Genomic DNA, 15,314 nt, shown 5'->3' with positions numbered 1-15,314 from the left:
TAAGTGATAAAAAAAATTGCCATTCAGTTCAAATACATGATTTTATATAAATGTAATCGTATTATAACTTTATTTCATTTAGCTTTTATTCGGTCACTCATGATGTATAAGAAATGGGTGCATGGTGCGGTGTTATGCTTCTATGTATCACTTTAAATCAATTTTTAAATCTACAATAATGAACGACGGCTGAAAGAAAAGGAAGGTTTTCGATAATGATTAAACCCTTTTCTTCTCGGAGTCGATTATTCCGATATCTATCGATATTTAAGTACAGCGTGTAGATGCAACAAAGTAAGCTTGTTGTTTAGTCGACAGAGTTAAGCCTGGCGTGTAGACCAGGTACCAGGGACTTCAGCACTCACATGCAGATATGATGGAATTCTTGGATTCACTGACAAGTCATTTTCGAATGTCATATAAAAAAGCAATATCGATTTATGTGTCTAACGTTTGGATTATTATTTAATGTAATTAATGAAAAATAAATTAATATTTTTATCTAACTTTGAAAGATATTTTGATTTAAACTATAGATTATCATAAAACTTTTTCACTATTAAGATTACATACGGAAATTATCGAACCTTATTTTCACATACACTCTTTTAAACAATTACAAGACAATCGATGCATCGATTAGGTTTGGCCGAGTGGTTTTCCTTACGCTGGATTCTCCGTCTCTCTCACTCTGCATTTGATTGGCTGAGAGGAAACGTATCGGCCGACCAGGTTGCACGGCATAAAAGTCCTCCATCTCACTCCTCCGCCACACTTTCTGTAGACGCGAGGCTACCTCCAGTAGCATATGCTCTAGCTCTTACGTGATTGGCTGCATGCCGTCAGGGTCAGATATCGTCTACCGAAAAATCGGTCTATGTAATGTGTTAAACCCATGGTTTAACCCAACCAATATGTCAGAGACGATGTTATTTTATGTATCATTTGTCTGGAACAAATGTTGAAACAGTAATTGCTGATTTTATACAATCTCTGTGCCGGCTATCGAACGAAAGTATTCAAGTATGGACATACGCGGAATCGAAGTCACGAATCAATTGAGAGTAAGTGAAATTACCTTTCTTACCTAAAATTGTGAACCAAATATACACGACTATATGTAATTTGTTTATCATTACAATACTATACTATATTACAATAGTAAACATTCAATATTGAAGACAATTGATACTGTCTAAAAAATGATTTATTATTGATAAACACACTATGATTATCCATCAAAAAATTTCTACACTTTCAAATATGTGTATTACAGCTCTATAACTTACGTTCTTTCGTTTAAAAACTCGTATTATATTGTATTGTATTGTTTTATATTGTAATGTATTATATTGTATGAAAATATTTCACATTTATGTTCATAAATTAATAAGACAATTACCGATGTTTAGAGCGCTATTCGTGCCAAGCTTCTGGAACTTGGGGTACGATATGATGAGGAACTACCTGATTATATCTTAGTTATGGTCGTGAACAAGAAGACCCGCCAACAGATGTACGAGGACCTATGTCTATTCTTGGAAGAAAATACCTTACCGTTTGTAGACTGGCTTCATGATCAAGTATTGAAGAAGCTGCAAAAAGTAACAGTTGCAAAAAAAAAATCCTCACGAGATTTGGTACCAACTGTAATCGTTAAGCAGGAAGAAGAGCGAAAAAAGAAGAAATCATGCCCCACATCATTTTTGGAAGATCAAACTACGGACACCATAGATAAAATATCTAAAGTGACAAAGTTGCAAAAAAAAGTTGAGAAATCTATGAAACCTAGTGTCATTGATCAAACCTTGCACTCAGACGTCACACAAGATTCGCCAAACTCACTCAAAAAAATTGCTTCAGAAAGTAAATTGGGAAGCTCATTAAACGTACAAATTATCGATTCTTCTCATGAACAAAAAGACGGTGATTCGCCTACTTTAATAAAAGGAACAACAAGAGTGAATCATGATAAAAGTATTCAACTTTTTAAACCATTCACTCCGGTAGAGCATGTCTCAAAGTCCTCGATTGAGGCGCAAATCGATGTCAAAATATCTGAAATATCGTCAAAAAATTTTAGAAAAAATTCTGTTGACAGTGTAACTAACAAACTTGAACTGACCAGTAGTGTAGCTGCAAAACCTTTAGAAAAAGATGAAAATGACAAAGCATCCGATGATGATAGTCGAAAGAAAGTGAAGTCTAGTGTGAATAAGCCAAGAATAACTTCGGTAGTTACTGTGAAAAATCGACTTGAATTTCCAATGTCGAAAAATAAATTTGAAAATCATAAGAATAGACCAAGCTTTGAGAGTCGGTATAGGCAACCTGTGAGAGGTGCTGATAGGCACGAATTTGAAGGAAGCAGAAGAAGTGACTTTTCCAGTGGTAGAAATACCAGAAGTGAAGATTACCTTCGAAGAAATATTGGTAAAAACCATGACTTCGAATCCAGAAATCATGATTCTGATAAAATTGTTGATATCAAAAGCCGTCTGGGAAATGTCAGGGATGATAGGTCGAGCAAGAGTTTAGAATTGAAGGATAAATCTTGTTTAAATCGGGGAGTAAAGAATGTCGACAAGTTGTCAAATTCGATCAAAGATAGACTAGGATCTGGAAACAGCATCAAGATTCGAGAGAGTTCATTGAACAGGAGAAAAGATTTATTAGATGAACAGAGAAATGCCAAGTTTGGAGAAAAGGAGAGATTAGTTTCAAACTCAAATCTGAGTGTAAAAAACCGTCTTGGTCCAGTGAGAAATATTTTCAAGTTACCTGATGTGAAAAGACGCTTCAATCTGTCAAACAAAGTATTGCCGAGCAGCGAGGATGAGGATTGCCTGAATTTACGCACTGATGATGATACCGATGATGATACTGAGTCAGTGGCCCCTGTTGGGCCAATAAAATCAAGAATAATAGCCGTCAAGAGGACTGCGATTGAAAACAGTGATAGAAAACGACCTAAAATAATGAAAGATGGTCAAACAGTTGGAACAGTTGGTAAAGAACTTAAGAGTGATGACGATGATGATGAAAGAGATATAGAGGATGGTAAAATTGCAAGTAAAGTGATTGTCACACCCAGACCATTGAAGCCACTACCACCGCTTCAAAGGCGGGCAACGCAATCTTTGTTACTAAGAGCTGTTGCGGAGGCCAACCAGTCAGTTGTTACACGAAAGAATCCCGAACCAGTTTTAATGGTAAGTATTAATAATAGAAAATAGATTGTTGACTGAGCGATCATCAGTGATTTAAATGACCCAAGGAAATTTTAAATAATCTGACATTATTTTTACAAGCACTCCGCATATTTAATGAGTTGTAATTTCAATGAAAAAATTGCACTCATTTTATGTGTTATCATTATTTATAAATTTTACGATTTTGTTATGTACTTTCTAGAATTAGATAAACTGGTAGAAGTTAAACGAATTCCAAATCTATTTGTATGGAACGGATCTAAATTATTTAATCACTTATAAAACTAATAATTGTAACTTAAAAATAAATAATGTAAGCCAAAGTTGTTGTTTTTCTCACTTATCATAGTCCTTGTAAGAGTTAATATGGTAATTCGAATAAACACTGACTAGTTACTATCATAAAATATGTATTTATCTCGAAAGATCAACGCAACGTTCACACAGAATCTTATAGGTAAATAACATTGCACTGCCCATATTTTATGTTTTGAAACAACGTGACACATTATAAAGTCTAACGACACTCCAACGAAAAAAACTTCATCTCTTCCTAATCTTTAGATCGCATGTAGCAATAAAATCTGTAAAACTCTTCAAGTTTTTCATTGTATGTCTAATTACTTCAATCAGAATTTATGATGCAAATTTTGACAATTTCATGCTTATCAAACCTAATGACATTAACACTATAGTGTGCTTTGAGGTTCCGATAAATAAAGTTACAAAAAATAATTATGTCTTAACAGGAGAAAATAACGGCAGCAAAACGTCCGATAGCAAGTGGAATGCGAGAGGGCCAAAATTTGTCTGTGCGCTTGAACTCTAGCAAAAGACTTGTCATGGAAAAAATTCAAGTTGAATTAACTACTGGTGAATCTGATATTGACAACCCAGAACCTTGTAAGTAAATTGATCAAACAATCAACTATACATTTTTCTCCAGAATTAGGAAATCAACTATAATGAAATAATACTAAAGTTACATGGATAATATAACATGTTCACTTTACCATACATAATTAGATGTGCCACAGCCAGTGACGGATGAACACATGGGCGTAGTAATGTCTTTGTTCCAAAGAAGTAATGATTCTCAAAAATTCTTGGTCACGTTAAATGGGTACAACAACAATGTGTCAAAAGAAAAGGGTGCTTCAGATGAGGATGAACGTCTGGAGATGGAGGTAATTGGTTCCATCGGAAATGGAACAGAAACGCCTATGAATTAATGAAATACGTCTAATTACAAGTAATCAATTAATTGAATGTAGTTGAGTATCTATTAGGCAATCAAAACAACCGAAACCCTATTCTCTCATTCTCTTCTCATTCTCTTTAAGCTTGATGAAGACGATGATTTTATACTTGCCAATGAGAGTCTCGAAGAATATACAGAAAGCAAAACAGCTGCAAATGGTTTTCAATCAACACACGTGGAATCTGTTTATAGTGATAAAGACAAGACACAAACTGAAGAAATCGGTGAAAATCATAACGATAATAATGCTGAACTTGAAGAGAGTTTATCAAGGAAAAAAAGAAAGTTGAGTCCTATTGTGTACACAAGATCGAGATCTTCTAGTCCTCTTGATGCAAAATCCAGTAGTGCTCTACAAGTACCTGTCAAGTGTACGTATATTTATGATAAAACGAGTGCAGTTGTCAGCAATTTGTATTTAGTTTGATACTCAGATTATTGATTACTAAAAACCTTTTCATTCATTTGTACATCGATTATCATTATGTGATTAGCTTGTAGATAAAATAAGGGTCACAGATTCCATAGTTATTATCAGGTATTGAGTGCAGTGGCTGAAAGCACAGTTTCGACTTTTAAGAACAATAAACAATTATTGATAATACTTGAATTTCAGCTCTGAACAAACACGTAGCTGCTGACCCTTCGAAATCAAATACAATCGACAAATCTAAAGAAAAGTGTCGGTATTGGCCAAATTGCACTTTGGGGATCAAATGCACATATTACCATCCAACTATTCTATGCAGGTAGATATACTTATAATTTTTGTCCAACCTTTTTTTTTAAATATAAATTCTTGGCAAGATTGTTATTTATATTTAACGAATACTTCGATGCTTCCTTTGTGAAATAAGGATTACACTGTAATATGTCATTCACTTTGCAGTGCATTTCCTGCTTGCAAATTTGGCGATAAATGTTTGTACAAGCATCCAAAATGCAAGTTTGGATTGTCTTGTACAAAATTAGGATGCGTCTACACTCATCCACCGCGACAATGCAAATATCATCCGTATTGCACGAATCCTGCGTGCACCTATACACATCCATTGCCTCAAATACAGCATGTTGAAGGTATTACTCACAGAGCTAAGTTCACATGGCGTAAACATGAATAAGTTATTTATAGGGTAATTCTTTCAAATTGCTGCATTACATTAAATTGAATAATCGATCACAGAGCTGTGCGGATTTTAATAAGTCTCTATTTACTCCCTTACAACTTGAAAATTACATCAATTGACTATAATGGTGCAAAAAACAAATTACCAATCCTCACTGGCTAAAAATAGACGATTAAAATGTTTTAAACTATTTCAAATCTTAATACCTAATATTTTGCCCAGATATTTCCATCAGCCTTTTTTCTGTTTTAAAATATGAATTCAGAATATTGTATATTGTACTTATTGATGTTTACTTTTTAACGTAAGATGACAGTATTTAAAATTGTAATTGGGATCTGCGTGGTCAGGTATATTCATGAGCCACTGGAAAATATATATATTATGCCACTATCTTTACCCAGAAAAAACTCCATGTACGGGTAGTTGTGATTTTCTGAAAAAATAGTGATTTATTGGTATTTGCACATTTCGTCAAGCAAATGATTGTTACTGTGAAAGTTCCGTAGAAATATGATATTCAATCGAATGAAGTTATTTCATATTTATATTGTATCATATATAACATACTTGGATGAATAAAAAACTTCATTGATAGACTGTGAAAAGTAAATTATGGAACTTGATGAGGTGAACCTTTTAACCCACATAATGTTCAATTACTTTTGAATATATTTAATACATTGGCATTAGAGTATAATTATCGGACTACCATAACAAAATATGTCCCGCCCTGATTAGATATGTAGAAAAACGATTAGAATGTTTGTGAGGAATGCAATAAAATTTCGAGTAGTTTCAGATATATACAAATTTGAGTTGAATGTTGTAATAATGCGTAATTCAATTCATTCTTGAATCTGTTTCTGCCTATTGGAAAAAACCGTTACTACTATATATAATATTCATTGCTGAAGTATCTTTCGTGATAGTGGATTAGAGCGAACTTGTACATATGTATAGTTATATAACATTCACACTAGTAATTCTAAAAAATAGTATTCATTAATTCAGGTACATATAATGTTGACAATTGTATAGGATAAATCTCCTGTTATAGAGAGCTATTATATCATTGACACGCCGAGTTTGTACATATTAGAATAAACGTTTCATTCTCCAGATATCGAGATATCTGCTGGTAAATATTAACCATTTTTATTTAACTTTAAACTTTTTTGTTGTATACATTACCTGCTTCTATCTACATGTAGTTTCCTAGTTGAACTCCAAATTTGTAAATTAAATCATGATAGTATACTTGGCCTGGACGAAGAATTGAACATGGAAAGTGTTTCTGCAAAAAAAATGTTTGGAATGTTACAATTAGAATGATCCGATAGCTGTACTAGAATGAAAACTTCCAATACAATCCTACTATGTCTCGAAAAGTATGTTTTTTTGAGTTTCACGTAGTGCAAAGTGGTATGACTGAAATAACCACGGCAAACATTTTTTTTTTCTTTAACTAAGTGTTGTGAAGTTAAAACACTCAGGCCTATGGATTAATAATTACATGGTTTATAGCGTTGGGATAGTTTTGTGGCTGTATGCAAAATGCTCCATGCTTTCTATACTCAGCATGTTTTTTTCCAGGAATAAACTCAAGTATTGGAGGTGGTTGGGATTCATAATCTTTGAATGTCTCTTCATCCCCATCTTCATCTCCCTCTCCAATAATTTCGTCGTAACAATCCTCTAGTTGCTCTGCTTCCACAGATTTCTCAATCTGTTCCTAATTAAGTATTTTTGTTCTTTTGGTGAAAGTTTTGTTTCATTATTTGTTTATCACTTACCTGTTTTTGTGGGCAAATATCGTACGATAATTGGATATCGGATGGCGTCTGAGGTGGCAGGCGGCCTCCCGTATAAAACTGTACCCCAGGTTGATCAGAGTATACTTCTAGTATTCTAAATACAGATATACAATGATGTCGATAATTATTGTTATACTTAGTTATGGTATTTTCTTAATGAATTCCCTAGATGTTTACTCTTATGCGACGTTTAGAGATGCCGTTACCTCCCAGATGGTGGGTGGAGAGCCCGTGCAACAAATAAAGCTCCAGGTTGCCAGCTTCGTAGTACACAAAAGTTATGATCGTAACCATCTCCGGGTGGTACCTGTGCACGAAGTAACAAATAATATTTGTCAAATGATTTATGCAATTTGTATATAGAAAATTTGTGCAATTCTGATTATACTAATGCAAAAGTATAGGAGGTGAAATTCATGTTTATGGTAGACACGGTCTATACCTAACATGTGACAACCCAAATTTAAGCAGAATTTATAAATAATTCGATTATTTTACTCTGCAAGGGAATGCGTATATAATGGTTTGGTAATTGAACTAATTATAGTCTAATCAGATGTATTACATTTATCGAGCAATTAATTTTACAAAATCCTTGTTACGTTGAAGATTTTACCTTGCTCAGACAGTCTCCTAAAATTTGAGGGATCCTGAGGTCCATCACAGTCCCACCTACTCCACGTATAGCACCTGTTGGGACTGGGTCTGTATAATCAGCAAAAGTCCATCGATCGCAATTTAAGGATATTCTGTGCTTGTTCAACTCCTTGACACCAGCAGCCTGATATTAAATGAAGTGGAAGAATAATTTGCAGACATCATGAAACCTCAATGATACTTACGTGTCCAGCCAAGTTGAAGTAGGATCCGTGTGACATATTGACGATTGTAGACTTGGACGTGATAGCCCGCATACTAATTTCCAATCTATTGTCAGGTGTCAGCTTGAACCGTACAGTTGCGAGCACATCCCCTGGATATCCTTCCTCCCCATCTTTGCTGAGGTACGTCATTACAACAGTACAACCATCGATATGTCCATCCCATACTTGTCGACCAAATCCGTTTAGCTAGGCAAAGGTACGTATGTTAAATTTATTATATAGAGAATTAGTTTGATGTATGCACTAAAAATGATGCGATTTTTAATGATCTAGCAGGGCTTATCAATTACAAAGTCATTGTACGAAAATTTTCAATGATTAACTTACACCTCCATGCAAATGGTGCACATTGTTATCATTCTTTGATAACTGAAAATCTCTGTCCTTGATGGAAAACATGCCATCTTTTATGCGATTGGCACATCTACCAAGCACAGATCCAAAAAATAGATTCAAATTAGGATCCATGTAGCCTAAATCATGAAGAAAATTATGTTACAAAAAACATATAAGAAGAATATTTATAGTTAATGATCATTATGTTCGGAAAATATTTTATTCTTCTGATTTTACTGTCCAAATCATCAAAGCCCATCACTACGTCTGCTGATGATCCAAACTTGTCTGGACACGTTAGCGACACAATTGTAGCTCCCCAAGTAATAAGGACAACTTGCATGCGATTATTATTGGTCAATGTGTACGACTTGATTTTCACTGGCGCTAAACTCCCAACATCTTTACTTATTGAACCATATTCAGCATCTCCTGACGCCGACTGAAAGGACCCTAAAGATTTAGAAATATATTTCTGTAATGATCTAACAAATCTGGAAGAATTATTCAATATTTTATAATAATATCATCCACGTGATTAATTAACATACTTTTATGCTTTGAGCTTAACGTACCTTCAATAACCTTGTAAATAAAGAACTACGCATCTTAATCTTGTTAAATACACTTTTGAGTAATACTTGAATAATATTGATGCTGGTGATATCAGTAGTTAAATTTCAAGTTTGTTAAAGAAAATCTTTTAATTGACCATTTCAAGTGTGTTGATCATGCATATTTGTAACCTTAAATTACTAATGTTAATTCACCTGGGTAAATTTCACCAAATATTCCTTCGACAATTTGAGCATCACGGCAGTTGCAGGTCGTAGTCATTTTGAATACAATATTCTGACATAAAATTCTAGCAAAAACTAAAATTTGGTATAGCAAGCCGTTCCAAGTATTTCTTATAAAAAATGTCAAAATAGAAAATAAAAAACAACTTATATTTGTCGACCATTCCACGTTTGTCTTTTTTATTGTTTCCTTTGCCATGTATTATTTTCCGAAATTATACATAAATGTATGTGGATATGAAATAATATATATATATATAATAGATATCTTGCAATTAGGATAATAGCAGTCCTTATGAAGGTATCACTGGACATTTCAGTATCTAGCTGAGACATTTATTTTATTAAAAATACGTAATTCAGAAGTAACGGTTCTTCATTTATTGCATTATTCATCAATTGCATCACCTTACCCATTGTAACTGAACAATTAATTCAGTTATCGAAGCAAGTGATTTAGTTGAAATATAAAACTCACATATGATGTACAATATGAGATTGATTTTTATTTTTGAACAATTTCATTATATTAAAACGTGGAGTTAAATTAATGATTCAATCACAGTGTAGAAATGTTTTAGTGAAGACATAATGAGATAAAGACTTCAGATACTAATATACAGTACTTGATTGGTACTATTTGTGAGAGATTCTTTTACATGCATTAATTATAATTTATTCAGTGAGATATCGATAAGACATGATCTGACATGATTACTTGATACGGAAATAGTTAAATAGCCAGAATAACATTTACTTTATAATATATTACTTCATATATATGTATATATATATTACATATGCGCGCGCGCGTGTATGTGTGTGTGTATGAGAGAGAGAGAGAGAGACAGAGTGAATTTCATTGATAAGACAAGGACTTAAAGGGTTCAAAAAAAAAAGAGAGAGAGAGAGAACTTAAAATATGATGTAATTATATGTATATTGGATGATTCTACGCCTAGCGAGATATTCAGTGTTATTAGGTATTCAAGAGACTAGAATTTTACGATGGTGCTGAAAAAGATGGTCAACTTGGGTGTAAATTTGTACTCGCAACTCATAGATAATGTTAAATTTCTATAAGAAAAACGTTGAGAGTACGAATTTACACCAAAGTTGATGGTTGTTTTTATCTGTGAGGGTAATAAGAGATAAACTTGTAATTATTAAACAGAATCATATTGTATGACTGCTTAGCATTTACAAAAAAAGAGATACTCCTAGGCATAGAATTTCTGATTAATTAATGAATGACGAAGATTTTTTAATATTGATGGACATTGAAAGGGGCATGTCATCTTAATTTTAGATAAGCCAGATTATTTATATTACAATATAAAAATGGCATGATCATTTTTGATGCTGAAGAAATTATGAATTTGCTACAATTGATGTTTTTAATTATTTTTTTTTTCTTGCACTGAGTTCATTATTCGTAAAAAAGACAATCATCAATTACTTGCTAAAATATCTTGAACGATTTAAGTACGACTTGGCTTAATTTCAACCTACAAATTTCAAGTGATGTTAATTTAGCTTATTTTTGGCATTCGTTATTTCTGATTTCTAGCGAGAACTATACATATTTACCTATTTTCTCATGGAGGGTAAGAAGAAAATTGATAAACTATTATGTAGCATTGCATACCAAACAGGCGATATTCGTTTTATATTGTGTGCGTGCTGAGGGTAAGAAACAATAAGATATAGTATTATTGCACGTTTCATAGTGAATTAATTATCTTTCTAAAAACGTTAGAATTTTTGACAATGAACGATATTTAATCAACGTAATTCAAATATGTAACAGAGTTATATTTATTTCTGAGAAGAATTCGGTGAATTCGAACACTTAAATGGCTAGTGAGAATCTTAAATTGATTTTCTATAAGTAACTAACACTGATAACTTGTCTTCAGCAAGCCGAAAATTCGATTTTTTTAACGTTTTTATAATCTTTATTTATGTAACAGCGAAAAGTGTAATTTGAATTAAGTGGTATTGTGATATTGTTAAAAATAGTTTTACGCATATCAATTTCTGTAATATAAAGAAATCGTAACCCCTGCAGTAACATACGTTAACAAGGGAGAAATGGTAACAAATTAAAGATTTATAGTGGTTTGGATTACTGTTTCAGCCGGCTTATGTCAAGTCCAACGCCAGCTATACAATTATAATATTAAGATGAATGGCACTTGACTAAAAGATAATTAATAAATAAAACTCTTAAAGATTTAATATAACGTCTGTAGCAAGTAGTACAATAAGAATAATTCCTGATAACACAACTGAAATAATATGAACTTTTCTATACACCAGAACGAATTATTATAAAATTGCATGAGTTAATCGAGGTTAAATCGAACACATTGAGGTAAAATTGACATTGAAAATTTCAACTGGCTGAATTTTCTCTCATGTATTCTGTGGATAAAAAATGAGGCACTTAGATTTGTTGAAAAAATTTGGAAGTGGTATTTGATATTTTAGAGAGTTAATGAATTCTTTTACATTTCGAAATATAATCATGTAAGTGAGAGTGCGTACTCAGAACGTAAGAAAAATTTGTTGACCACAAAAATTCAAGTATGATACACAAATTTTTTCACAAAAATGTGTGTGTTAATTTTTAAATTCACAGAATATATAAAAAAAATATTTAGGTCAAAATATGAATGTCTAAAAGGTGTGTGATTCGATCTGGATTGACTCATATGCTTATACAAATTTAGTACAACTTTCAGAAATGAAGCTGTCAAATATGCCTTTATCGTCAATAAGATATTGGTAGACATCCAATGTAAGCGTTGACTGACAACTTGTAAATATTTGTTATCTCTTTTTCAGATTCATTCAGACACAAAAACTACAATAACTACCCATTAATCTAATTTTGTCTTAGCTAATTTATAAAACAACACTTTAAACGCAGTAAAAACGTTTTCATATGCAAAAAATAATGGGGTTTAATTCAATATGTGAATAGTTTGATGAGTTTCGTGGAAATCCAGCTATTTCATTTATATAAACGTTGAAAAGAAATAGATAAGATCGATAATATTAACGTGATTCAAATAAATTTTTCAGTTAATTCGACTTATGAGTTGCGCAGAACGAGCATAGCAATAAGAGATCCTGCCTCAATAAAGCTTGTCAATTTAAATAGAGGTAAGAGATAAATAATCTATTAGTAGACTCTTATAGTCATGTGACTCGTAAATAATTCTCTTATACACTGTGTCGATGAGCTACAAGATCGCGCAGTGTTGCAAGATGGACCCGCATGGTCTTCTGTTCACCTATATAATTTATGACGAATTTATTATTTATCTTATTCTTTTCATTCTTTCTTCAAATAAAGATGAAATTTCTTACGCTTTAAATATGCTCTTCCTTTTTCTTATTTATATGAATTTTTGATTCATTAGACATCGACAACCATCTTCTTGTGAATGTCCGTATTACCAACAACCTGAAAAACGTTTTAATTAGCAGAGGCATTTTCTTTTAATAATTGTATAAGCGAGAAAGAATGGCATCATTTAAGGCGATAGTCTAGAGTTCATTTGGGGAGTCAAGTATCAGCTTTTATAGGGTGATGTGACTTGGTGAGCGATATTTGCATTATAAATCATTCCAAGATAGGGGCCGTCCATTAATTGATCTTTTTTTAAGCATTTTTCAATCCCCCCTCCCCCTTGGTGATACGTGGTGAGGTTTAAGACTACCCCCCCACCCCCCCACCCAACATCACGTGTGTTTTTAGTATCTAAAAAAAATCTAAAATTTTTCAGAATATCTTAGAATATTATCCTAAGTACAAATATAAAATATAATCTTATCTTATTCTGATATTAAGGACCATGATAAAAATGTCTAGATAGAAAGGTTAATAATGAAAAAATAAATACACGTGATATCTTATTACCCCCCCCCCGCCTGTGACATTTCGTGATTTTTGTCAACCCCCCCCCCCCTTTTCAAGCCTCACGTGATTAATGGACGGCCCCATAGCGGGTAATTTTTTGAAAGAAACAAAAAGTAAGCGTAGGTTGCATACAAAAAACCAGATATGGGGTTCAATCGGGATTATGAGTACCAGATGCACAATACGTGATTTATTATATGATGGCAATCTTTAATTGCATAAAATTTCAATTTGTTTACGAAGAACCCGAAAAAAGTATCTGTGTCAGATTTACATTTGTAAACAATTAATTTGTACTTGCTAATTATATTAGAAGACACAGTTTTCATTATTGTTAAATGTTTCTCATCACTTGGTCCTTTATGCATAGATTGAATAAATTTTTGATATTTGTACAATATCAAAAAGAAAAATGTTATTCATACCGAACAAAACTCCTCGAAGCTGATTTTTCCATCTTCATCTTTGTCGGCGAACAAAATTGTCTTATCTACAATTTGCTGGAGCTGTGTATCCTTCAAATTATTTCCAACCATCATCTTTAAAACTTGGAACAACTCACCGTTGCTTATGTACCCATCATTGTCCATGTCATAGATTCGAAATGCGAATCTTAATTTACTCTCTTTGTCACCCTAAAATAAAAAAGATATGCATTGTATGTGAACACTTGTGTTGATTAATATCCATATAGTAAAGAAATAAATGTTTACACTTCACGTACATGTGCTTGGAGGTATCGTAAGAAAATTGATCGATTGAACCTATCTGTGGGTTATAATAATAAACTTTACATACCTTGACGCTAAACTGCGAGACACCTTGTATGAATTCCTTGAAATCTACTTCGCCATTACCATCGGCATCAAATATTTCAATTACACGTTGGACCAAAGGATTTTGTTGCAGTTCTGGTAGCGTCATAAATTCATCTATGCTCAATGCACCGCTATTGTCAAGATCCAATTTCCGAAAACGTTTACCAAGCCTCCTTAGTTCATCGGCATCAACTGTTATTCACATTTAAGAAATAAATGTGGTTAAAAAGAAAAAACCAAAAAAACAAAAATGTAAAATAAATGTAACTAATCCACTAGAATATTAAAAATGTTTCATTCCAATACATAGAAGTCGTTTTATTAATCAATAATTTACAAAAAAAAATTATTAAAATATAAATTATTGCTGGTTTTGTTTGGTGAGTATTATTTTGCATGAATAAAAGTTCTCTGTACATACTTTGTAAGATGTGTCAATGAGGTGGATTGCAAGATTAGTAACTGATAATCAAAGTTGAGGAAATAAAAACCCTACTCTATTATTAAACATACCAGTTATTAACCATGTCAAATTATTTTACAGTATACAATGATGTTAACTTTTTTTAAAGTAAACCGGTAATAAATTAGTGTAGGACACAAGAATTTGGAATGAATAGAATAGAATAGTAATTTATGAGGTAAAGTAACAGATATAGTGTTGACATGTTTGCTGAATAAACCGTGAATTGGTATATAATAGAGATTTATTTAGTCAAGTCATGAATAGCATTCAAATATATACGTACAGTTCGAGCATAACTCCATTGGCAGCGAACTTTCATTACCCTGAAAAAATGCATATTAAATCTTAATAACTTATTCCCTGGAAGAAGCTGAAAATAGCAGAAGCAGACAGCCACAGCAAGAATCCGTATTGATATTCATGCGAATGTAAAAATAGAAGGAAATTTAACACATTTGAATAATTATTCGATATGAAAACATTGAGGGATTACTATTTGTTTATATTTACCATGATTAATTAGCTATTCCCGTCTTTATATGGCAAGAAAATTACTGGAAATGTCAAACGCAAATCTTGATGATCACTGCGGCATTGATCATGTAAGTTGCGTGATAAGACGTGCTCTCCATGTCCAGAGTGACGATTTTAGTTCAACGCAT

The 15,314-nt window shown here is 32.6% G+C and overlaps 3 protein-coding genes across 4 annotated transcripts; 1 reads left to right on the top strand and 2 right to left on the bottom strand.

Annotated features, from left to right (window-relative positions):
* Nucleotides 1–875: 875 nt before the first annotated feature.
* Nucleotides 876–6,213, top strand: LOC107226978 (zinc finger CCCH domain-containing protein 14). Its single transcript, XM_015667968.2, has 7 exons — nt 876–1,064; nt 1,413–3,212; nt 3,962–4,115; nt 4,239–4,399; nt 4,556–4,844; nt 5,090–5,222; nt 5,363–6,213. The coding sequence occupies exons 1-7, from the start codon at nt 1,026–1,028 to the stop codon at nt 5,592–5,594; spliced, it is 2,808 nt and encodes a 935-aa protein (XP_015523454.1). The 5' UTR covers nt 876–1,025; the 3' UTR covers nt 5,595–6,213.
* A 586-nt stretch (nt 6,214–6,799) lies between these two features.
* On the bottom strand, nt 6,800–9,636 carry LOC107226970 (galactose mutarotase-like). The gene is made up of 9 exons (XM_046744248.1): nt 9,408–9,636; nt 8,875–9,090; nt 8,629–8,774; nt 8,260–8,487; nt 8,034–8,198; nt 7,624–7,724; nt 7,397–7,511; nt 7,117–7,335; nt 6,800–6,897 (listed from the first exon to the last, which is right to left on the bottom strand). The coding sequence occupies exons 1-9, from the start codon at nt 9,634–9,636 to the stop codon at nt 6,805–6,807; spliced, it is 1,512 nt and encodes a 503-aa protein (XP_046600204.1). The 3' UTR covers nt 6,800–6,804.
* A 159-nt stretch (nt 9,637–9,795) lies between these two features.
* Nucleotides 9,796–15,310, bottom strand: LOC107226974 (calcineurin subunit B type 2). 2 transcript variants are annotated; one of them, XM_046744296.1, is made up of 6 exons: nt 15,163–15,310; nt 14,936–14,975; nt 14,167–14,378; nt 13,794–14,003; nt 12,816–12,912; nt 9,796–12,739 (listed from the first exon to the last, which is right to left on the bottom strand). In XM_046744296.1, exons 1-5 carry the CDS (start codon nt 15,163–15,165, stop codon nt 12,865–12,867), a joined length of 513 nt encoding a protein of 170 aa, XP_046600252.1. In that variant the 5' UTR covers nt 15,166–15,310; the 3' UTR covers nt 9,796–12,739; nt 12,816–12,864. The 2 variants fall into 2 exon arrangements, with proteins under 2 accessions (XP_046600252.1, XP_015523451.1); XM_015667965.2 differs by having other exon boundaries at nt 9,796–12,912.
* Nucleotides 15,311–15,314: the final 4 nt, after the last annotated feature.

The sequence above is a fragment of the Neodiprion lecontei genome, chromosome 6 (genome assembly GCF_021901455.1).
Source record: "Neodiprion lecontei isolate iyNeoLeco1 chromosome 6, iyNeoLeco1.1, whole genome shotgun sequence".
Classification (NCBI taxonomy): domain Eukaryota; kingdom Metazoa; phylum Arthropoda; class Insecta; order Hymenoptera; family Diprionidae; genus Neodiprion; species Neodiprion lecontei.
This window is presented reverse-complemented; position numbering and strand designations above follow the sequence as displayed.

Coding starts and splice junctions, on each gene's coding strand:
- LOC107226978 (XM_015667968.2), top strand. CDS start 1,026: ATGGACATACGCGGAATCGAAGTCACGAATCAATTGAGA. Junction 3,213..3,961: donor ATCCCGAACCAGTTTTAATG/GTAAGTATTAAT, acceptor ATGTCTTAACAG/GAGAAAATAACGGCAGCAAA. Junction 4,116..4,238: donor TATTGACAACCCAGAACCTT/GTAAGTAAATTG, acceptor ATACATAATTAG/ATGTGCCACAGCCAGTGACG.
- LOC107226970 (XM_046744248.1), bottom strand. CDS start 9,636: ATGGCAAAGGAAACAATAAAAAAGACAAACGTGGAATGGTCGACAAAT. Junction 7,512..7,623: donor CTCCACCCACCATCTGGGAG/GTAACGGCATCT, acceptor ATCTGTATTTAG/AATACTAGAAGTATACTCTG. Junction 7,336..7,396: donor ATATTTGCCCACAAAAACAG/GTAAGTGATAAA, acceptor ATACTTAATTAG/GAACAGATTGAGAAATCTGT.
- LOC107226974 (XM_015667965.2), bottom strand. Junction 14,379..14,935: donor AATGGAGTTATGCTCGAACT/GTACGTATATAT, acceptor TGTGAATAACAG/TTGATGCCGATGAACTAAGG. Junction 14,004..14,166: donor TCTCGCAGTTTAGCGTCAAG/GTATGTAAAGTT, acceptor TTTTTATTTTAG/GGTGACAAAGAGAGTAAATT.